We start from the raw sequence: 22743 nt of genomic DNA, 5'->3' as shown, positions 1-22743 counted from the left end.
GATTCATTTTAAGATTTTAGTTCTTACTTTCAGAGCCCTCCATGATCAAGCTCCCTTGTACATAACTGAGTTACTGAGACCCTACTCTCCCTCACGTTCCCTAAGGTCATCAGACCAGAAACTCTTGATGATCCCCCGAACCAAATTTAAAACACAAGGTGATCGGTCTTTTCAGGCTAGTGCCCCTCGCCTCTGGAATGCACTTCCAGTGACTTTACGCTGCATAGAGTCCACTGAAGGTTTTAAGAGAGAACTTAAAACCTATCTTTTTAGACAGGCTTTTCACTGTTGACGTCTCTGGGGCCTCTGTGAGGTTACTTGCTGTTGTGTTGTTGTCTGTCTTTGTGCTGTTGTCTAATAGCTCTGTATTTTATTGCATTTTGTCTATGCTGTACAGCACTTTGTGATTGTATCTAGGAAAAGTGCTCTATAAATAAAATTTACTTACTTACTTACTTACTTACAGATCTGCATGCTGTAGCAGCTCTGTCTTGTCTCCATATCATTAAAACACATTCTGTAAAAGGAAATATGTTTTGGGCCCCTTAACCCCAACATGTAAAACACTTAGAAGTTGGGATTGGCTAATCTATCAGTAAAAGGATATTCAAAAGGATATTGGTGAGTCAGATTCTGATTCATGTCTCAAATTTTTCATCAGAATATAGTTCCATATCTGTCCCGTATCCATTATCCCTTATCAAAATGTCATGTTTGACTTATTAAATTTACAAAACCAGGTCATCATGACCAAAATGGCCTACAAACTCATAACAGATACATTATGTTATGGAATCAATGAGTAAGTAAGTGTAGCCACATGCATATTATATATAGTTTATGACTATATAGTAAACTATCCATCCATCCATCCATCCATCCATCCATCTAGCTTGTTGAGTTGAAAAGTGCAGTGTTACACACACACACACACACACACACACACACACACACACACACACACACACACACACACACACATCTGCTCTGAGAGTCATACAACCACACACTCAACAGAGGAATTAATGAATATTCTGAAAGTATTTTATGTTTGTTTTAAATAGTCAAAGTAGACTATTGCCTTAGAAAGAGTATTTGTTGATTTCATATTGTTATTTCAAATTTCACATATTATTATTGTTGCAAAATATGGCATAATACAAATACATTGGAAATGATTTTGTCTCTCTGCCTGCCTGTCTGTCTGCCTGCCTGTCTGTTTGTATATCCAATATGAACTCCTACCTGCTCTGGAAAATAATTTTGTTCAGGCACTCATTGGTCACCTACCACCGCGTCATTAGGACCCTTCAGAGCAACATGGCATCAAGCAGTGGAAAGTCAGTCTTGTTCGTTTGCTTGGGTAAGAAACGTCTATTTAAACCCAACAGAGTTCCCGGGAATTAACCCCCCTTGTCACGCTGATCATTAACGAAGTGCTGTCAAAGTTACAGAGACTTGAATGTCGTTAGTTTAGCCAGTGACAGCCCGTTAGCTGCCAGGGCTAACTAATGAATGAGGGCTAACTAAGCTCGGACTGTCGCGAGCTCCCGGTGGTTCAGTTCGTCGGTAAGTTCGCGTGCTGATGACTCAGCAGTGTGACAGCGCGCGCTCATCACTTCAGTGTCTTCGGACTGTAGGAAAACAGATCCGTGTCAGCTGACATGATGTCGGGTGCTGAGCTGTGGACTCTGGACCCGGACCGGCTCCTGGAGCTGATCTGGGTTCGGTTCTTACCGCGCTTCAGACATCACGATTCGGTTCATTTCTAGTACAATAACAGGGAAAACTGCAAAACATAAAACTGCTTTGTCAGCATCAATACTTGATACGTTTTATTAAAGAAAAAAAAATGCCTGTCAGTGTACTCCAAACTGTGGCAAACTGCTATTAATATTAAATTCTAAAATTAAGAGGTTTTTAAATAAATTAAAAAATATCTATCTATCTATCTATCTGTCTATATATATATCAAGTTCAAGTATATAGATATGTAGTTACATACATTACATATTCTATCCTATTTTGTTTATTCTATCCTATTTTGTTTATCCTATTTTGTTTTATTATTATTATTATTATTATTATTATTATTATTATTTACTTTATCTGATTTTATTTTAATTGATCTTATCTTATTTTATCGTGTTATCCTACTGTGTTTTTTTTTTACCTTTTTATTCTGCTTTTGTTGTGTTATTTTGTGGTGTTTTATCTTGCTGTGCAGCACTTTGGAAAACCTTGTGTTTGTTAAATTGTGCTATATAAATAAAGTGGATTGGATTGGATTGGATATACATATATATCAGGGGGGTATCAGTTTGTATTACGGCTTTTGGGTCACAATTTTGGTTCAGTTTGTTTTGTACAGCAGGGAGAAAAAACACTACCCTATCCAGTGTTCTCTCAATTTTGTCTTATTTACAAAAATAACCTTTTTTTCAGTAAGAGATTTGCGATAACAGTATGAAATCAACAAATAGCCTAAGTCCACTTAAACTATTTAAAAGACCAACATGGAAATATTTTCAGTGCATTCATGAGTTCCTCGGCTCAGTGTGTGGTTAGCTGGCTCTCACACAGTGGATGTGTTGGTAACGCTGCACTTTCCACGAACTGTTGTGGGTTGAACGTGTTGGTTTTTTTGCGGTTCAGTTTTTAAAGCTCTAGGTGCTCCCCATGCTGTCTTTCTCTGGGAGAAGAATTGAGCAAATAACAACTGACGCAGTGTTCAACCTCGAGATTTCATTGAAATAACCAAATTAAGCAGTGGACCGAGATGATTTGGAGAAAGGTCCTCATTCATGTCCGCCAGGTTTCTCAAAGGCATGACCAATGGCACCCATGAGGGCTGCAGGGGACAGAGACTTTTAAAGAAGTTAATATATCAGGTGGCATCGGCAGTACAGTTTTTTCTGTTTTTCCCGCTTCTGGAGATATATTTTAGACGCCATGTCATTGTTTGTCAAGTCAAGCACTATTGTAACATGGGGAGTCTGGATATGTTGTTCTAGTGAGCACTGCAGTTTGTGACTGAACACAAAAAAACAACTGTCCTACTCATCCTGTAATGCACCATGCCATTCTGTGCTCTTTGATATGGTTCAGGCTTATTCTTGCCATCCCAAATTAGTCTCCAGCAGTTTTTTTTAAAGTTTCCTACCAAAAAGTCAAGTGACATCTCGATTTGAAAAGCTAAAAATAAAATATATTTTCTAAAAGGGTGACTGGAACTGGCTACAATTATGAGTCATACAACCTGTTGTGCTGCTATGTTTTTTTTTTTTTTTTTTTTTTTTAAATAAATTTAGTGGCGTGTTCACAAAATTGGATTTATGTAGTTTAATGTATGTGGGTGTCAGATGTGCATACACTCACTACTGACTGCAGTTTACAGCTGGGATTGAAAATGCAATTTGCTGTTTCCATTTGAACAGGGAATATTTGTCGCTCCCCCATCGCTGAGGCAGTGTTCAGGAAGCTGGCCACAGATGCTGGCGCTGTTGATAAGGTAAGATCACGATGATGTTATAGAATAGGCCTAACTCCTGGTTGTCCTGTATTTTTTTCAGAGCACTTAAAATAATATTCAACATTTAAAATAAGATTTAACAAGAACACTTTCGATTATTTAGTGAGCTGAATGTTTTTTTCATGTTTTTTTTTTTGTATTAAATTTTATTTATTTATTTTTTGAAGTTACACATATAGGCAGAAATCTGTGACTGTGTGTCCTCACTGCGCACAAGCTCAGCAGTTTTGGCAGGTTATTTTCTTTTACATTTTTTTCAGCAGCTGCTCTGAGTCAAGGTAATTTTTGAGCTGTCACTTGGAAACTAAACATTTACCTGTATTAACTGTGCATGAATCTTAAAGGATAATTCCAGTTATTTTCAACACCAGTATTATTTTTCTAGGTTTTGCTAGAGAATGACAGTTATGTATGTTCAAAATTTCATGACATCAGCACAGAGCTTTACTTCACTTTGCCAGAAGTGCTGCTCACCGACATGCAATAAAGGTCTCAGAATTTGACAAAGCAAATTCCAACCGCCAACCCGCCCCCCCATAAAAAAACAACACAATTCAAAAGACACATCTTTCCACCCCAGTGATAATGAAGATTACACATCACTTTGCAAGTGCTGCTTTCTGAAACTAAAATGGTCTATCCACTCAAATTGTTGAGGGGTTTTACAGCCCAAAATGGTGTAAAAATGTTGACTGTTGAAAGAAAAAAAGTCTATCTATCCATCCATTCATCTATCTAAAACAGTTTTCTGCGGTCCAAGCTGTCCGTCGATCTGTCTCTTAGTTGCCATAGTTGTTGCTCACACATAAGAAACTACAAATTTTAAATCCACTACAATACACAGCGAAGAAAACCCCTGTTTCCCTCTTTCAAGCTCTCCCACTCACACGTCATGGTGCCAGTAAATCTCAGGAGGTCTCTAAGTTGTCCAATAAGGCATTTTTTTCCCCAAAATGAGTGAACTATGCCTTAAACCATGTCAGAGATTCATCTGTCTTTTGTCTGTGAGGATCAGTTGTACTCTGGCCTCAGGTTGTAAATTGTTTATATTCACAGATACAGATGGATGACCAATTAAAGGAAAAGACAACATGAAGTGTCTTATTAGAGTGCTGGGGTTTATGCACTGCCCTCCTACTATAATATCCCTCTCTATTTTGAAGATTTTTCAGATTAATGGTGTTCCATCCCTCCAGTCAAGTTCCAGGGACTTGGAGAATCTTTGCCACGGAGCATTTAGGATCTTTAGCTTGTGAAGACCCAACACCTCACAACAACACTTAATGTTGATTTTTCCTTTAAGTTGTCAGACATCTGTAGGTTAGCATCATTCTAAGAGCATTAATATATGCATTGAGGTGTACTAAATACAAGGGCTTCAGTCAACCAGTCAATCAAAACTTGCTCAAATGAAATTGGACACAGTCTCCAGCAAGCTTATTGGTCGGTAGGAAAAAAAAATCTGCATTCATCTCCAGAATCTAGAGAAGACAAACTACGATGCATTTCATCAGTCTTGAAAATGATTACATCAAAACGTGCTCACGTCACATCCGGTTTTAAAAGTAGAGACAGGCAAAAATACATCAGGTCATCGGAAAATAACACACATTTCTGCTTATGAAAGTAACACCAATGGTTGTGTGACCAGTTGGGTCGTACAAGAACATATCAACCAACCCATTGACCAACCGACCAGACGGCTACAGCCCTGCTAAACACTAGACATGCATAGGTGAATCTGCTGTCACTCTTTTCAATGGTAAGTCCAGGATGGAGCTTAATGTTCAGGAGTTGGTGTGTTCTTGTATTGAATCTCTCTACATACAATTAAAGCTGCACAGTTGTGTATGATTGCAAGCCATGGCTTTAGTTTCCACCATTAGTAAAATATTTGCTTATTGGCAATATTGACATTTCATAAAACATTGAAATGTTCAGTTTGAAACCATTTAATTTCAAACATCTGCTGTTGTCAAAATACTGAGGTCATTGATGCCACATGCCAAAAGGGCAGAAAGCAGCTCTGCTTTTCAACCTAGTAAGACATTAAAGACCTGGCTGTAAATCATGCATCAGTAATGATTGTGAATTAATTAGGGATGCACTGATTGTGAAATTCTGGACCGATACCGATATGTAAAATAGCAATTTGGCCAATAACCGATAGCAGTACATACATTTTTTGTGACTCATCTTTTTTAAAGTCTTTTAGGCTTCATTGTGCTATTTTTGGATGAGCACAAATTCAATCATACAATTTTATGAAACCATTTTTAATATAACCTTCTTTTTTTGTGGAAAATAGCTGTTCCAAAAGCCTTTCTAGCCCATTAAACAACTGCTTACTCCCACAACGAATACAGACTCTTTAATTCTAACTTCTTGCCAAAATTAGCTTTGTAATAGTAATTTATCTTTGCTGATACACATGTTTAGTGAATGGAGCTTGAACGCATCATTGTGTAACTGGATAAACCTCTAATGAGTCAACAGCACTGAGGATGAGGACGCAGCTTAGTGAGACCCGGGTCTCAAGAAATTATGACCATGTTCCAACTCAGACATTGATCCTCATCCCTTTTCAGTCCTGACTCATTGGCCGACTCAGATTCAAAGATACAGTTCTGTGATGTTTGCGGTAGGTTTGTGTGTCAGTTTCATGTGCAACGGTGCCTCCAAGTACTCTATCCAAATAATGCAACATGTTTTTCTGGCTTGAGGAGACAAACGGTCGGTACCATGTGAACCAGAATGATCATATCTTTCATCGGTCTCACACCTCAGTCAACTAAGAGGACAGCCAGTGATTACAAACAGTAACAGCAGGAGAAGAGACGCTCAGTTGTAGTCAACACCTGGCAGTGGAAAATATTATTTTGTAGTCGCTATACTGCAGATGTGCTCTCGATCCAATTTGACAGGCATAATAAAAATAATGCTAATAAAATCCCCGAAAATCTTGTTTGTTCCGAGAGGAGTCCTGTGGAAGTTTGTCCATCCCCAACATATTTTTTCCATTGACAGGACACCATTCGTCTCAAGCCCTGGACAAAAATGGACGGATACATATCTGCTACCGGATTTGGTGAATGCCATCTTATTGGCCAATAATCAACAAGGCAAATATCGTCCGATACCAATGTTTCTCCAATAAATCAGTGCATCCCTACAGTTAATGCAGAATGTGTTTTTTCCATTTAGCCTAAAGTGTATTTCATTTCACACTACTACTGTCACACTACTAATTTGGCCCTCAGGAGCACAGTGGTGTCCAGCATGTGCAGTTTTATTTGTGTGTGTTTGCCTGTATGTGAAGGTGAGGGTGTGTGAATCAATTTTGCTGTGTTATTGTCCCCCCCCCGCCCCCACACCCACGCTGCTCTGGTCTGTACAGTGGAGGATAGACAGTGCTGCCACCTCCACCTATGAGATAGGAAACCCTCCAGACCACCGCGGTCAAGCCTGCATGAAGAGTCACAGCGTGCCCATGCGGCATGTGGCCAGGCAGGTACGACCACCCTGTTCCTCTCCTGTCTCAGCAGTAGCTAGCTCGCCCTTTTGTGTTCTCTGTTGTTGCAGTGGGTCATAGACAGTGGCGCTACGTCTGACTGGAATACAGGCAGTTCACCGGACGCCCGTGGTCTGGCCTGCCTAAGGAGGCATGGCATTGAAACCAACCATAGGGCCCGACAGGTACACCTAGATGCCCCGTGGGTCTCTCGCCTTGTTACTGTATGAGTGTGCATGTGTGCAAGATACTAGCTGCTAGGGATCGATCAATATTTAGGTCAGATATTCATTTGCAGTAAATTTGAAAATTGCAATGTCAAAATTTACATTAGAAAATGTGAAACAAACCTTGCGTTGAATTGATAAATGTTTAATTAATATGTTATAGAATGTTATATTGGTAAAAGTAATAAAAAGGCATAAATTAGATATTTAAATGTCAGATTGGTGATACGTGATAGACATCAGATTTCTTGTGTTTAAATGAGGCGGCCTCTGAGTGGTTTTGATATCAGCCATAATATTAAACCAATTACTTATCATTATCATTACTAATTATTTAAATTTCTTAAATTTCTGATTGTGGGACTTTTGTGGGGATATTTTTTCAGGACTGAAAATTGGTTGATCCCTACTCGCCAGTGTCTAAACAACCAATTTGCACTAGATTTACTGATCTTGGTGCTCCCATTCCAACGCAAGTATATTAGGCCTAAGCTAGACCTAAATGGAGCACAAGTTTAATTAATGTCATTACCTGTGTGTACCTGTACCTGTTTTATGCCATAATGGCTGTTGTGAAAAAGGTCTTTTAGGCAGTTACCCCATCACCTTGCCACCTAGACTGTTACATCCAGGAATAAGTTGGAATAATGTTGTTGCTGCTGTTTCCTAATTTTTTGTCATGTTCCAGTGTTTTTTTTTTCCTAATTTATTTAACATATTTTGGGAAGAAATCAAGTAAATTTGCACAGGCTTCAATGGGTTTAATTACACCAAGATGTGCTTGGAGGGCCTCAAGCCTGTGCCGACACATCCTAAGTGAAACACCTACTCCACCCATCCACACATCCCCAAGAAGGTCTTAGTCAGTTCCTTGACAGTACTCAGGGGTCTCACCTTATGCTTGGGATCTGCTGTCTTACTCATCCGACTTTCTGCAAACCCACTCATTCAAACCCTAATCTAATCTCCTCAAAGCAGGGATGGAGGGGCTCAGCCTTTGTGTTAAATCCAGCCAAATCCACAATCCACACAATGAAATTTGACAAGCTTTCCCTCTTTCCTCTTTTCCTCTTTCACTATCTTTTGCTCTTGTAGCATTTGCTTTTGCTCCCACCCTCTATTCGCTCCTCCCTCTCTGTTCTTTCTGTCTTTTCCCCAACATCTTTTCTCACTGAACTTCACTGAACTTCTGCTGCTGCCAGTGTCCAAGCTGGCTAGCCAAGTGTGAGATTTTTGAGACCATAGAATCCCCATATAAACACATTTATTTGTTTTCTAAAGCAAGCATTTATCCGAAGTGATTCATAACAGCTTATGTGGAGTGTAGAGTGAATTTCTGGTAAGCTATTAAGGCTTATCTGAAATCACAGAATGAATGCTCAGTTTAACAGAGCTGAACTTTCAATTTGATACTAACCAGCCATCTATCTTTGAGTCAACTTTTGATGAACGAGCACCCCCTTTAGCCAAATACCAATCATTCTGCTGTCATCACATCCACATTTCATCTTTCGTCTACCTAAATTTACCCATCAACATCAAAGTCTTGATTGAGTGCAGACCAGTTTTACATGCTCAGTGCAGTGCAGAGACTGTCACCTCATTGAATTGAAGATGCATTTTAAAATATGAATCCTAATGCAAATCCTGTGATGTTCATTCATTCAACACCTCGGAATGTGACCAGCTCCCTTAACTCTAGAAAAATGAGGAATGTAAATCTTCGGGATGTTGTGTTGGCTGAATCATAAATACACCTTGTTTATAGGGGTGTGCCATGTATATCGTATAAGATAATACCATAATTGTTGTTTTAATGATGTGTGAAATGACAAAATCCAGTACATCACTCATTTTGCAAAAAACAATCAAAACATGCCTTCAGGGTCCACACACATTCACTGCATATGATCAAGCCAAGAAGGACAGATTAGTGTGAGAACTCATGCAGTGTTCATGCATCACAACAAACAACAAGCACACAAGCTAGCGTAGTTGCCTGCATGGCTGAAGTTAAAAATGAGTGAACAAACAGCACCAGGAGACAAAACACAGACACTTCAGCTTCAGAGTCTACCTCGTCAGATTGAACTGCGAGGCGTGGATCATCCTCACTCACATGGAGGTGCTTTGGCTTTGAAAAGATGCCAATCTGCAGACTATGTCAGAAAGTGGCTGCCGTTAAAGACAGCTCCACAACTAACTTGTTTCACTGTCTGCGAATAACGCATTACACAGAATATGAAGAATGTGAAAAATTACAGGAGTAGGTGGTCGAAAACAACCAAGCAGCTAAGGTACCGGCAAAACAAAAACACACTCAGCAAAGTTTGGCAGAGTCATTCTGCAAAAGAGTGCCTTATGTCAAGATGGGCCCCAGATGGAAAGAAATAACAAACGAGGTCACCATTTACACTGCAGAGGATATGGTGTCAATTCAAGGGGCCAAGAGAGATGCTTTCAAACAACTTTTGACTAGTTTTGACCCAAGATACATCCTGACAAGTCGGAAATATTTCAGTCCTGCAGCTCTGCCTAAATTGTATGATTCATGTTGCAAAACTGGAGTCTAAACTGCACAGCAACAGTTTTGTGGTCGAGCAGAACATCTGAGCCGTACCTCTCCTTAACAGTGCATTTCAAAATATCTATATTATATGCAAAATATCATCGTTATCAGCAAAATCCGGAAAAATATTGATATTATTTTTTGTCAATAATACACACACCTACATCCAGGTGATGTACAGCACTAGGACCATGACTTTAAGAGCATTAACTGTAACTATTTTCTTAAAATCACCCGAGGGCTGCCAGTCTTTCCACCAAGTTCACTGCCAGTGGAACATCAAAATTCGTCTATTAAAGACCCTCTTGACTCAAAAACAGGAGCCAGGTATCAGGGAGTAGAGGTGCTTTCAACCCACTCTCAGTAGTTTACATTCATATATGAAACAATTCTTTAATAACCACAGAATGTTTCTTAGGATTTAGAACACTGCTTTTTTTTGGCTTTGTAAGTACATTTGCACACATGATGAGTTGTTTTTAAAAAGAAAGAAAAAAGAAAAGCTTTTTGAAAGAAGTATATTTCAGAGGGTTAACAGTTCATGAGAGCATTTGCAGTTCTCATTTTGCACAGTCAAAGTGAATGGCCCTTAAGTAAGCTGATGTGTGGACCGTGACTCAGCGACTTCAGTGAGTGTGGACCCTGACGCTGGACCAGTTGAGAACCACTGGTATAAAAACAAAAATGAAAACTAGACTTAGGCATTTGCTCTTTTTGCTGGTAGTACATAAATTGCTTTTTGTTAACAAATTGTTTTTTTTGCAAACATTTTTTGATTTTGTAAGCACAATCCAAAAATGTTAAGTGCAAGTCTGTAAAAAGAAAAGAAAAAATCTCGAAACAAACACTGAGTAGAGCACATAAATACACAAAGTCTCTGCAGCTGTCAAGATAAGTCACGTCAACATGTTAGATATTCACCAAATGTTAATCAGACCTACTGCCAGTCGGTGTGAAAGGCTAATCATTGCTTCCTTGCCGCATGACCAAGCTTTCTACAAAGTTTTGTGATGTTTTGAGAATCTGCATGCATTTTTATGTGAAGCCACGCCCACTGCCACAGCCCATTTCAGCTGATCGATATGAAAAATGAGTCAGTTCTTCCTTGTCCCACGAACAGCCTTTTCACCAAGTTTCACGCAAATCTTTTAATAACGTTTGCAAAACATAGTAATGCTATGCAGGGCTAACATACAAACAGATGGAATTGGGTGAGAGCATAACCCCGTCCAACTCCACTGGCGGTGGTGAAAATGAAGTTTTGATAAGAAGCTCTTGACCTGTTTTACAACTAACCGCCCGCCTCCGCCTCCCATTTGGTCTCAGCTTGAACTGTGAACTTAGTCACCCGACCAATTCCTCATGTACAGTTACAGCCTCCCAGTTAGCTGTCAGTCAGGTATTTCAGAAATCAAACCAAGGCCTGCGTCTACCTTCGAAAGAGGCTCACATAAGGCTTTCAGCATGAGATTACCACTCTGTGTGTGTGTGTGTGTGTGTGTGTGTGTGTGCGTGTCTTTGAGAGTGAGAGAGCAGAGATCAACAACTGGTGATTAACACCATCACAGGTTACCACCCTGTTTGAAAGCGTGGGTGCTCATGGGCATGTTGTAATGGAAAACACGAAACGCTACAAGCTGCAAAGAGAAACTATAACTAAATGGTTATGGAAACAGATTTTGTGAGATTTTAATTCCAGCATCACACAGATCTAATGTTATGATCAACTAATTGTTGTTGCATGGGCGAACCTTGCTGTCTGTATTGTCCAAAAATGTCCATATCTAAACATCTGGAGCATGATAGACATCTTATCAAGGCTTTCACGTCTCTCTTTCTCATTTTCCATTTCTTCTTTCATTTCTCTTCTGTTGCCCTTGCCTCGCCCTTGGCATTCCTATAAATTGACCCTTGAAAGCCTTAACAGTATTTCGGGGGCTGTGTGTTTTTCATGGCTCCTTATTTCATCAAACCATCATTGGGTATGTTGAACATGTTGCACAACACCGCTCCGCATACTTACAGATGTGCTGCTTTGATCCCATAACCTCGTTGATGCACCCTTCTCTCTCTCCCTCTCTCTCCCTCTCTCGCTTGCGCGCTTTCGCCCCCACCTCTTTCCTCCTCTGGCACTAATCCCAGTTTTATCTGACTTTAGAATTTATGTTGAATGTGTGTTCCGAGAGCCAAGATCTTTTGCCATTTTATTAGAACTGATTGATTTTTACCACAGCAAATACGGAGATCTCTCTTAAGGACCTGTGGCAAGCCCTGCATAGCATTACTATGTTTTGCATTGACTCACTGCCAGAATTAACATTTATTTTGTTCTGCATTTCCCTCCCACTTCCAGGTGACTAAGGAGGATTTCATGAGCTACGATTACATTCTTTGCATGGATGAAAGCAATTTGAGGTACAGATATTTTAATCTAGAGCAGAATGGGGATCATAGTTGAGAAATGTTATCGCTAAAACTGTTTTTCTATGCTAAAGCATTGTATGGAGTGCAACTCCACTCACTGCTCATTCTAAGGGAACTACGTTATGAAACAAATGAAATTCCCCTTTTTTTCACTTCTTAAAGAGCTTGTATGTAATGATGACCAGCACTTTTGGACACATTACAGCTCACTCAAAATTTAGAAATGGCCTGAGCTAGTCACTCATAAAAATGCACTTAAACCTGCAGAAACTTTACGTCCTGTTGTTAAATGTTCCATATTACATTTTAATGGTTGTTTTGGATCAAGAAACCATTTGTCTCAAAGAGGTGAAGAGATTGGCCTGCTGACTGAAAGAGGGATGTGCGCTTCTCCTTGACATACACACATGAAAGCCATGGTAAAACAGTGAGCTATACCTAATGTGTAGGTTAATGTCTCCCTTTAATGAGCAATATCCTTTCTTAAGCTCTTTCCAGAGGGCAGGGGGAGGGATATTTTTTGCTACTTTGAACGTTTAGGGATCATTTTGAGATCACATGCCTATGGCGGATCTGATCTGTAAGCAGCTTACTGAGTTCTTTGGATGCCTCGTCTTTGCTCTTTGGGGCAGGTTTTTTCCTTTCTCTACCTCCTTTTTTCCACAAGTGTTAAGCTGTCCAGACTGGGAAAAAGAGACCCAGTCCTAGACAAAAAGGCAGTCTGTCCATGGCTAATTCCCTTAGCAGAATCCATCTCTTTGTTATTTATTAGCAAGTTTCATTAATTGGTCAACCTGCTGTTAGAGTTTTAATTTTACTAGAGTAGACCATTTACCTCTTTGTTCTTGAGGTCATTCCACCTCCAAATTGATGATATCTGTCTAGTTTGATACATGAGGATGATCATGTTTAGTCTTGTGGGAGCTGGTGTTGAAGAATTTCCTGTTAGCTTTTATCCAGTTTAGAAACCTGCCACAGTTCCCAGCATGATGCCGGTGCGTTTTCTATGTGAGGGCATGCTGCTAACTTGTAACCAGTCATTTATTCTTATAACCTTTAGTTAAACAGGGAGGGCCTTTGAGAACAAGGACACCCTGACACCCTACAGTACATATAAAAGCCATGAAAGTTACAGTATACATCAACAGTTTATGCAACAAACAGCTGTAAAAATATCTCAGCTGTAGACAGCATGGACCTATCCAATCGCCTCTCTGTTAGCTCTACTAAATTTATGCAAATTTATGCTTAATTCTCACAATATTAGTTGTACTTTTTGTGAATAATATTGGGCAATGATAACATGTGACAATGAGACACTGCCAACTCTGCAGCCTGGCCAGATGAGGTTTTCAAATGTAAACACTGGAGAAAACATGGTGGAACAGGTGGAGGGGATAGACGTCGGCTACATTCCAGACCACATAGACATGCAAAACCGTCTCTGCATCCACTTCAGCATTGAGATGGCCACTGAAGTAGGCGTTGGATAGTGTGCTCGACAACCTTCGTGCTCACATCGGTCTCAGCAGGATATTGCAAGCTGTGGTGTCTTTGTTTTGTGGAGACATGATTTGGTCCTGGAATACCGGACATTTGGCAAACTTGCCTAAAGAATGTTTACACCAAGTGCCTCAAGAATAAGGGTTGGTGATTCATAATCGTTAAAGATTCCAACCCTTTGGATAATGGCCTTTTTTGTCTCTGCTGGGTCGGGAAGAAGGTGTGGGATACACCGGGCCAACAGTGAGAGGCTATGGAAGAGCTTTCACCTCAGGCCACTAGGACCCTAAATGTGGCCTCTGTTGTGTGGCCAGTTCACCGAACAGTATGCGTTTTGGTTCATCCAAGCTTAACAGTAATTTAAGATCAATTAAAGTTTGCTGTATAGCAAAGAAATCAAAATGCAAGTTTTGAATCCTCTGGTGTGCTGTTGTATTGATAATAGCATCATCCGCATACAGATGAATTGTATTGTTTCTAACTTTTTCACCTTAGTGATTTATAAAAATTGCTTGAACCTTGTGGCACACCTTCATTAACACTCATAAAGCTGGATTGATACCCTTCAGCTACAACAGTTTGTGTTCTACTGCTGAGATAATTTGCAAAACAACAAGACTTTTCATCAAATCCAGTAGATTCCAGGCATTTCAAAAAATTGATGGCAGACTATCAAAAGCCTTAGATAACTCAATAAAAAGGTTAGCACAATCCTTCTTGCTATCTAGTGCTCTAGCAACATCATTCAAGACTTTTGATGTTGCCATCATGATACGCCCATGTCCAAATCCTGATTGACAAGGGTTTAAAATGGAGTGTTGAGATAAAAATGTTTCTCTAACATTTAAGATAGACATGACAGTTTAGAAATTGGTCAGTAATTATTTAGGTCATTGGACTGACCCACTTAATGCAAAGGTATGACGTAGGCTGTTTTCCAAAAGTCAGGGATGTTGTGTATATATAAGTTAAGCAATCAACCAAAAATGGAGCTGCTATAAAGCCTTTGCTGTAACTGATCAGCCCCTGGAGACTTTTTTGGATCAATAGAATAAAGAGTATTAAACACTTAAAGATTCATAAAGGGCTTCAGTGAAATGGTCAGAGTGGTCAATTTGTTTGCCCAGTAAGGTGCACTATAATCAGAGAGAGTGAGGAAATTCAGCATTTTAAAATAAATAACCGGATGCAATGAAGTGTTCAATCAGTGCATCGCATATTTCCCTTGCACTTGAGATAGTGGTACAACCTTGAACAATTTCACTGGGTAAGGATGAGTAGGATTATATGATAATGATTTAACCATTTTCCAAAAATTTGCTGGGTTTCTTTTACTTTCAGATAGCACAGAAACATGGAATGATGATTTGGCATTGCAAATAACAGTAAGACACCTGTAAGGCTGTAGACAAAGATACTGTCAATCAGAGGATGATTAAGTTGTTGCGCTTTGCGCCAGACAGCATCCCTTTCATGCAACATTTCAGCAAGTCCCGAACAAAACCAAGGATTGTTCATGTTGTTGACTCTGGATTTCTTAAAAGATCTGTCTGAAATGGCATTAAATGTTTTCATAGTATAATCTAAGGCCAAGTGTGGATTAGGAATTACCATGGAAAATTCATAACCTCAGTCATGGCAACACTCCACTTTTTCTTTAGGTTATGGTAACAGTCTGTATGGATCAGGGTTACTATTCTTATCCAAAGGTTAGATAATGTGAAACGTGAAAAATACAAAGTGCTCTTTATTCTCTATAGCAAATTAGCTATTTTTTCTTGGGGATTGGGGGTTCAGATGCTTGTGAACTCTGAATTGTCACTTGTTCCATTCTTATAAATGTCTTACCTCTCTGTTCTCTTGACGTTACACAGTGACTTGAAAAGGAAGGCAAATTCTGTGAAGAACTACCGAGCCAAGATTGAACTCCTTGGTTCATATGACCCTGAGAAACAGCTGATCATCAAAGACCCATATTATGTAAGTGTGGAAATAAATTCTTCAGATTGAGTATTTTTAGGCATATGAAAGTTGATCCCCCAGTGTTTTCCCAAAAATCTCCTGTCTATCTTACTGATCCCTATATTGGTAAATACTGAATATTATTGGGATGGCAGACTGGAGACTCAGAGACCAGAGAGAGACTATTTATCTCAGAGGTCATCAGTGTGAAGTAATCAGAGAAAGCAAGAATACAAGTGCAGTGCAGCACTTAAGGTCATGCTTGTGACGCAGATTTTTGCCGGCCTATTTTCACACTAGCACACTTAACTGTCTTCAATGGAAAGACTTTTTCCTGGAAAAATGTGAATGCTTGATAAGATCTTTCAAATGTGAGTGAGCTGCATGTCTGTGTCATCACATATTTTTTTATTACTGACTTTGCTAATTTTCTGGGACTGATATACTGATTTTCAGGTATTTTTTTTTTTTTTTAATTTTTGATAGCAATTTTTTTTGCCATTTTCTTTCTTGTAACTATTCACTTGTTTTCTGCTCATTTTCAGATAATTTCTTGTGATTTTGCTCATTACCTTTTTCTCTTTTCTTCTGAAAGAAATGAAAATTTGTTTGGGTTTCAAAGAGTTAAATGCAAGAGACCTGACTTCTATCAAGCATTGCTGATCTCATATTTACATATATAATTTTTATTAGCATAAAAGGAGTTTTATGTATTAAAAATGTATTTGCTATTTTTCAGGTACATAAAAATGCCTAGATATTATTTTTATTACTTATTTAATTAATTAACTAATATTTAGATGTTGTGTTTTTTTTGTTTGTTTTTTTGTTTGTTTTTTTTTTCAAATTTTTAACTAATGTTCTGGTAATTTTTTTTTTTTACTAATTTGTTAATCACCTTTTTTCTCATGTGTTTGAAAGAAATCAAGTGAATCTGCTCTGGGTTAAAATACTACACAATGTATATATGGTGTATTTTCTTGTTCTTCATTATACTCGTGTCGTTCCAATCCGCTTGATGGAGAAAATAGACTCATGGCAGAAAAAAAGGTCTCATGTTTGCAAGCTGCTTGCCCCGTCTGATGCGGACTGTCGAATGTATGAACATGTACATTCCATTTACAGTACTTTGATATTGAACTTGTCAGCACTGCTTCAGCTATGAAATGTGTACCATTGCACTTGGACGGCCTATTTCAGTGTGTGTGTGCATATTGCTTTGGCTGGTTAATAAGCAACAAGCGGCTCATGAACTTGAGCTCCTCTCCACTGGGTGTCCTGATAGTAAGTATGGCCTTTTTAGAGTCGTTCTGATTTTTGTCAGGTTATGGTGAAGTGACATTGATAAGCATAGCTTTTGAACCTCATGTTCAACTGCTGCAGAACCAACATGCTGCCTTCCACTCCATTAGGACATGCTTGTAAGGTCGGACATACAACTTCCAAACCACAGTAAATCTTTCCACCACCGTTCCTGTTTCTGCTTGCTTGAGTGATCGCCATCTAACTCTGACTGGAAAAAATCAACAATGCGCCAGTGTTAATATAACATGAAACCCATCAGAGCTAAGTAACACTTTTAGATTGTTTCCAACACTCTCCTCAGTATCCTGTCAGCTCTGAGTGAACAAACAGGACTCCCAGCAACATGAATCAACCCCAAATGATCTTCACTGAAAAATAAACACTCAGGAACACTGGAAATTTTTCCGTGTTTTGTGGAAGAAAGTAAGACATTGAACGTCAAGAGCTTAGCCACTTGAGTTTATTAACCACTTTGAGTTTATTTTTTTAAGTCCCTGGTTTTGGATGAGGTGTCAGACTTGAAGTGGTTCTGGGGAGCGTTCCCTCCACACGGGGAGGGGCAGGACTGTGCCGAGGCATGGTTCATTTAATACACTGCTCCACAGTAAACCGGAGAAGACCACAGCAGTTGAAGTTTCAGCTCAGACTCCGTGCTCCACTTGCCAGTGAAATTATAGCATGCAGTTGCTCCTTGCTCACTCTGTTCACTCACTGTTGAATGAACATAATTATTTGGACTTTATTATACCATTTTAACAGAATTGTTATTATGTCTTCTTGTGGTCCAGTTTAATTTGCCATCTCATGCTCCGTGGCTCATTCCCTTCCTTTGGATGTTCAGTACTTCCTCTGCAGCGGAACGTTCTGCCAAACACTTTGGTGATGGTCCCTGGCCACTTTTTATTAGAATGAATTGGATTTAATGATGGTTTTAATTGGGGAAAAGCATAAGTGGCAAGAACAGAGTAAGTAAAGGTTTGGCACGGACATTTCTTAGCAGAACAGTAATACCTGAAGGTCAGCTGTTAATAGACATTTAAAAAGACATCTTAACATCTTAGGAATGTTAAGGAAGACTCAGACTGTTTGGCTCCCAGAGCAGTCGGGTTAGGTTTTTAGATTAATTGAGCCATATTTTGATAACTTCAGTAAATAAATAGTACTGCATCTTGAATATGGGCAATTTCTTGTGTGGTCTTGTTGGAGGACATGGATGTTGTGGCTAGAGCTCAGTTGGCCTAATGATTAGTGTACGTTATCGTGGCTGTGTTTTAGATTTTTTTGGAACAAGATCCTTCGATAAAATAATGCCAACATTATTAGCAACCACGCTGGAAGGAAGAGGTTGTAGCTGACCACAGAAGTTTATGTAAATATAGTCCATTCTTTCAGTTCATCTTTTTGTTCTGGCATTGGTGTTGCTTTAACACCGTGTGTGTGCGCATGTGTTTCTTTGTTTGGCGGTCTGAAGTGTAGGCCCAGAGTTTCCTGAAGCCCATGTGGTTTTGGAGTCATGTAAATACTTGGGAGACTTAACAGTATTTGGTTGTGGTCCTTCGCCAGCAACCACAAGGCATGACAGCAAAGCCAAGCGGGGAGGAGAGCCAGATAGCAACTGTCTATGTCAAGATAAATGCAGACAAGCTCCCTAGTCTCTGCAGTTTGATGATGATGATGACAAGCTCGCGGGGCATGACTGCATGGTGCGGAAATCACTGCAAGGTGGAAGTTGGAGCCTACATTAAATATCTGCTTTTGCAGCAGCTCCAGGTGTGGTTTTACAGATTCTCAACTATTTTAGTATTAGATGACTGGCTAAGTGGTGCTGTCATGTCAGTTAATTTTATACTCCACTGAGGTTGATTTTTATCTGATTGTATTTTTCTTTGTTTGATTGTTTGAGTGGCGGAGCTGAAAGAAAATATTCACCGTAAATTTTTACTGGCAGTGGTGCACGTTGGCAGCACCATACTGCACTGCAAGGAAGCTGTTTAAATCACTGCAGAAATCACTGTAACATGATGTCAGCCAGCTGTGCCCAGCCCGTTACTAACATGGCTGGTCAGTGATGCTTTGCAGGCAAAGCAAGTTATTTTCAGTTCAGCTGTCTTTTTGTTTTTGTTTTTTTTTAAACTGAAAACTAGACATTCTTCAGGCATTCTTATGCAAAGCAGGGAATTTGAAGTAAAAGACTTTATTTCATAGGCATTTTCAGTTTAACACCATGTGTAAAAATGGCAGCCAGTTTTGAGTGGGATCAGTGGTTGAGCAAACAGGCCATGCATGACATCTGTCCTTATAAAGGTACGGATACAAGAGTAGGAATAGTGATAGAAATAATGAATAGGAATAATCAGAGAGAATGGGACTCTAGCACATTGGACTGTATATGGGTAAGACTAAGAATCCAACAATTGTGTGCAAAAAATAAATAAATAAAAATTAAAATTACTTGCATAACTGAAAACAGTAAGTCTTCAAAAAACAGCAACAATGGACCAAACCAATGTGGCACACACAGGTGACATCAGTTAGGCCACACAATGTAGCAGTAATGCATAACACAAATTTCTGCTTACAAGAAAAGAGTGCAATCAGTCTCCTCATTTCACTCAAGGTATGGCACAGCCGCAAAATTAAAGAAATACTCCAATGTTTTGGGCAAAATTGTTTTTCTGACTTGTCCTGACTGACACAAGATGTTTGATGCCATTTTCACCTCTGTGCATCCAGTGTCTTGGTTCCTGCGGGTAGCTTTTCATGTTAGCTTAGCATAAAGAGTTGAGGTCTATGGGGGTCGTTAGCCTAGCTCCGACTGTCTTATTTACACAGTCTACCAATATCTGATATCATCCCACTGATAACGTCCAACTGCATTATTGATATGTATTTTTGCAAGCACTGTAATACAAATGCTAGTGCAAAACAGCTTTTCAGAGAGTGCTGTCTGAAGATACATAAAAATAAATAAACAAAATTTCCTGTAAAATGCAGAAATTTCTCACTAATGACCATCTTCAGCATCAGAATTTAGACAATGCTAGCTTTAGCCACGCTAGCTTTAACCGTGCTAGCTTTGGCTGCGCTAGCTTTAGCCGTACTCCTGCTGCTGTTTGGTTGAGATTCATTAACGTTAGCGTCACTCTGGAGTGTATCAAAAATGTGACATTCCTGCAAAGTAATTGCATGTTGTGTGGACAGATGTTTCTGCATGCTGCTAGTACTTCCTCTCTTCCTCCCTTAGTGGTTCCCATTCAGAGAATGGGAACCACTAATCAGTTCCCAAATCCAAAATCCATCGTCCTGACCTACCCAGCTGTGCAGGACCAGGTACTAGGCATATTTTAACATCACTCAGGCAATACTAGAACCCCCTCATTCTAAGGGACACACACTTGACTTGGATCTGTATAGTGATGTCAACCCTGACAACTTGGATATCTTTGTGTCTGACCGCAAAGCAGTTTTATTCAAATACCTTCTAATCTCAGTGCACCTGTCTGCCATCGTGTTTTTAGCTGTGTGTCTGCTACCAAGTTTTCTGAGCTTTTCACTGCACTTCTTTAACTGCTTTTAACCCTCATTTTCACACCAAGGAGCTGCTCTCTGTTTTCAGCCTTACTTGTAAGATGGTCTTGGACTTTGTTGCCCCCTACAAAGACAAAAAGTCCAAAAGCATATTGCAGCCCTGGTTAAATTAAGCCATTGAGCAGTTAAGGAGGGAGTGTAGCATGAATGGAAAAAAAACAGGCTTGCATGTATTTTCTGATATCTGGAACAATGCAATGAAGAATTATGAAAAGGCAGCCAAAGAAGCACAAACATCCTTCCTCTTTAATTTTAGCTAATCACTCCTAATCTACTACCTACTCACTAATCCCTGGATTTTACCAACTTCATCTTACCAATGCGTCACAAGAATTATGTGCGAAATTTTGCCTTTAACTCAATAATTCAAAATCAGAAATCGTACTGGTTAGTCCCCAAACCCGATCAGTCTCACTGAGAGTGGCCTTGGCCCCTTGTCTGCTAACATAAAGCTGGTTGCCAGAAATTTAGGAGTATTGTTTGATTCAGATTTGAATTTTGTTCCACAGATTAAAATAGATCCTTCAAATCAGGACCATCTTCAGAATTAAACCAGTGCTCTCACACTCTGAACTGGAAAAAGTAATCCACACATTAATCTTCTCAAGACATGACCACTGTAACTCCCTCCTTTCGGGCATAAGCCAAAAGTCACTCTTTCTTTTCCAGCTAGTTCAGAGTGCAGCAGCGAGGCTTCCTACTGGTTTTAACAGACGACATCTTATCACCCCAAGCCTAACCTCTCTTCACTGGCTCCCTGTTCGATTTAGAGTTGATTTTAAGATTTTACCGATTGCTCAAGGAGTTAGACAGGCTTTCCTTAAAAATCTGTCAAAGGGTATTAATAAAAGCTAATGACTTGAAAGATGTCATTGGTTTAAATATCATTGTTTGGAAATGTTTTATGTTACCCAAGTGAAATCTGTAAAATTTATTGTGGGTTCAGTGACATGCCAAGTGCTGCTCAGAGGGTAAGTACAAAAGAAGAGAATGCTTGAGTTTGTATGGTTGAGTAAGAGACTGACATTTTAATGCTACTTTGGTTTTTGCGGTTTCAAACTATGCCCAAGAACAGATCCCTCGGGTCTATCAAGGCCAAACATAACACTTGAGATGGTTTAATTTTCAGAGCATTTGATTACTTGATCACCAGCACCCCCCCCCCCCCCCCCCCCCCCCCTCCTCCCCCACTCCCTTCATCCCCCCCAAAAAAAGGGTTAAATTCACCTCTTGCTCTTCTGTGTTTTTGCCTTCTTTGTTCCCCAGGGAAGTGAAGAGGATTTTGAAAAGGTGTATGAACAGTGCGTGAGATGCTGCAAAGCATTTTTGGACAACAACCCCTAACAACATCTGACCTCAGGACAGGTTCTGTGATGAGGAGCATCAGTTTTCGCCCAGCTCGTGCACTTGAAATATACTTTGGCCATGCCACCAGAGCACACATCAACTCAGAGCTCCAGACATCACAGCCCGACCACCAGGACATCATGTTGACTGTCGTTAATTGTTAACCAGACCACACCGTGTAGAGGTAGAACAATGCTGCTTGGAGGAGTATGTTGACTGTTATTCAGGTGAATAAAAAAGTAACTGAATAAATAAACACTGTTGAGGAGGTTTTTTTTGTTTTTTTTTTTTACACAGACATATTTATCTTTACAAATGAGATGTATTGCAAACATAGACCTAAGTATCAAAATGAATCCAGATATCCTACACATGATATAGCCTGACTGGAGATCTTGGGGGTTCATCGGGTGAGGTTGAAGGGGACACTGGGGTCAATGTTAACGCTAGCCTAATGCTAATCTTGATTGCTATTTCGTTGGGTGTTAAGCACTTGATTTAATGTCCTGCCAAAACTTACAGTTTTATATGGAATTCATCTCCTCATACCTGGTCTATCCACACATGGTGTTCTAACAAAAATACTCAATGCATTAAAAGTGCACTATGCAACACTGCCTGCCTGGACCTTTTAGGCTCAGTTGACAAAAATATGGAATATGCACTTAATTTATCAAAGAGTCAGGCCATACGAGTCATGAAAAGACAACCATTACATGTTGTTATTGCATGTTTTTTTTATCAGCTGAGATTAAGGGTCCTGACTTAAATCAAC

The 22743-nt window shown here is 39.5% G+C and overlaps 1 protein-coding gene across 2 annotated transcripts; it reads left to right on the top strand.

Annotated features, from left to right (window-relative positions):
* Positions 1-1267: 1267 nt before the first annotated feature.
* Positions 1268-22224, top strand: acp1 (acid phosphatase 1). Of its 2 annotated transcripts, none has more exons than XM_030047665.1 (6): positions 1268-1363; positions 3438-3511; positions 7115-7228; positions 12193-12254; positions 15641-15746; positions 21888-22224. In XM_030047665.1, exons 1-6 carry the CDS (start codon positions 1321-1323, stop codon positions 21963-21965), a joined length of 477 nt encoding a protein of 158 aa, XP_029903525.1. In that variant the 5' UTR covers positions 1268-1320; the 3' UTR covers positions 21966-22224. The 2 variants fall into 2 exon arrangements, with proteins under 2 accessions (XP_029903525.1, XP_029903524.1); XM_030047664.1 differs by lacking the exon at positions 7115-7228 and adding an exon at positions 6930-7043.
* Positions 22225-22743: the final 519 nt, after the last annotated feature.

The sequence above is a fragment of the Myripristis murdjan genome, chromosome 24 (assembly GCF_902150065.1).
Source record: "Myripristis murdjan chromosome 24, fMyrMur1.1, whole genome shotgun sequence".
Taxonomy (NCBI): Eukaryota; Metazoa; Chordata; class Actinopteri; order Holocentriformes; family Holocentridae; genus Myripristis; species Myripristis murdjan.
Note: the sequence above shows the minus strand (reverse complement) of the source record. Positions and strands in the feature narration are given on the sequence as shown.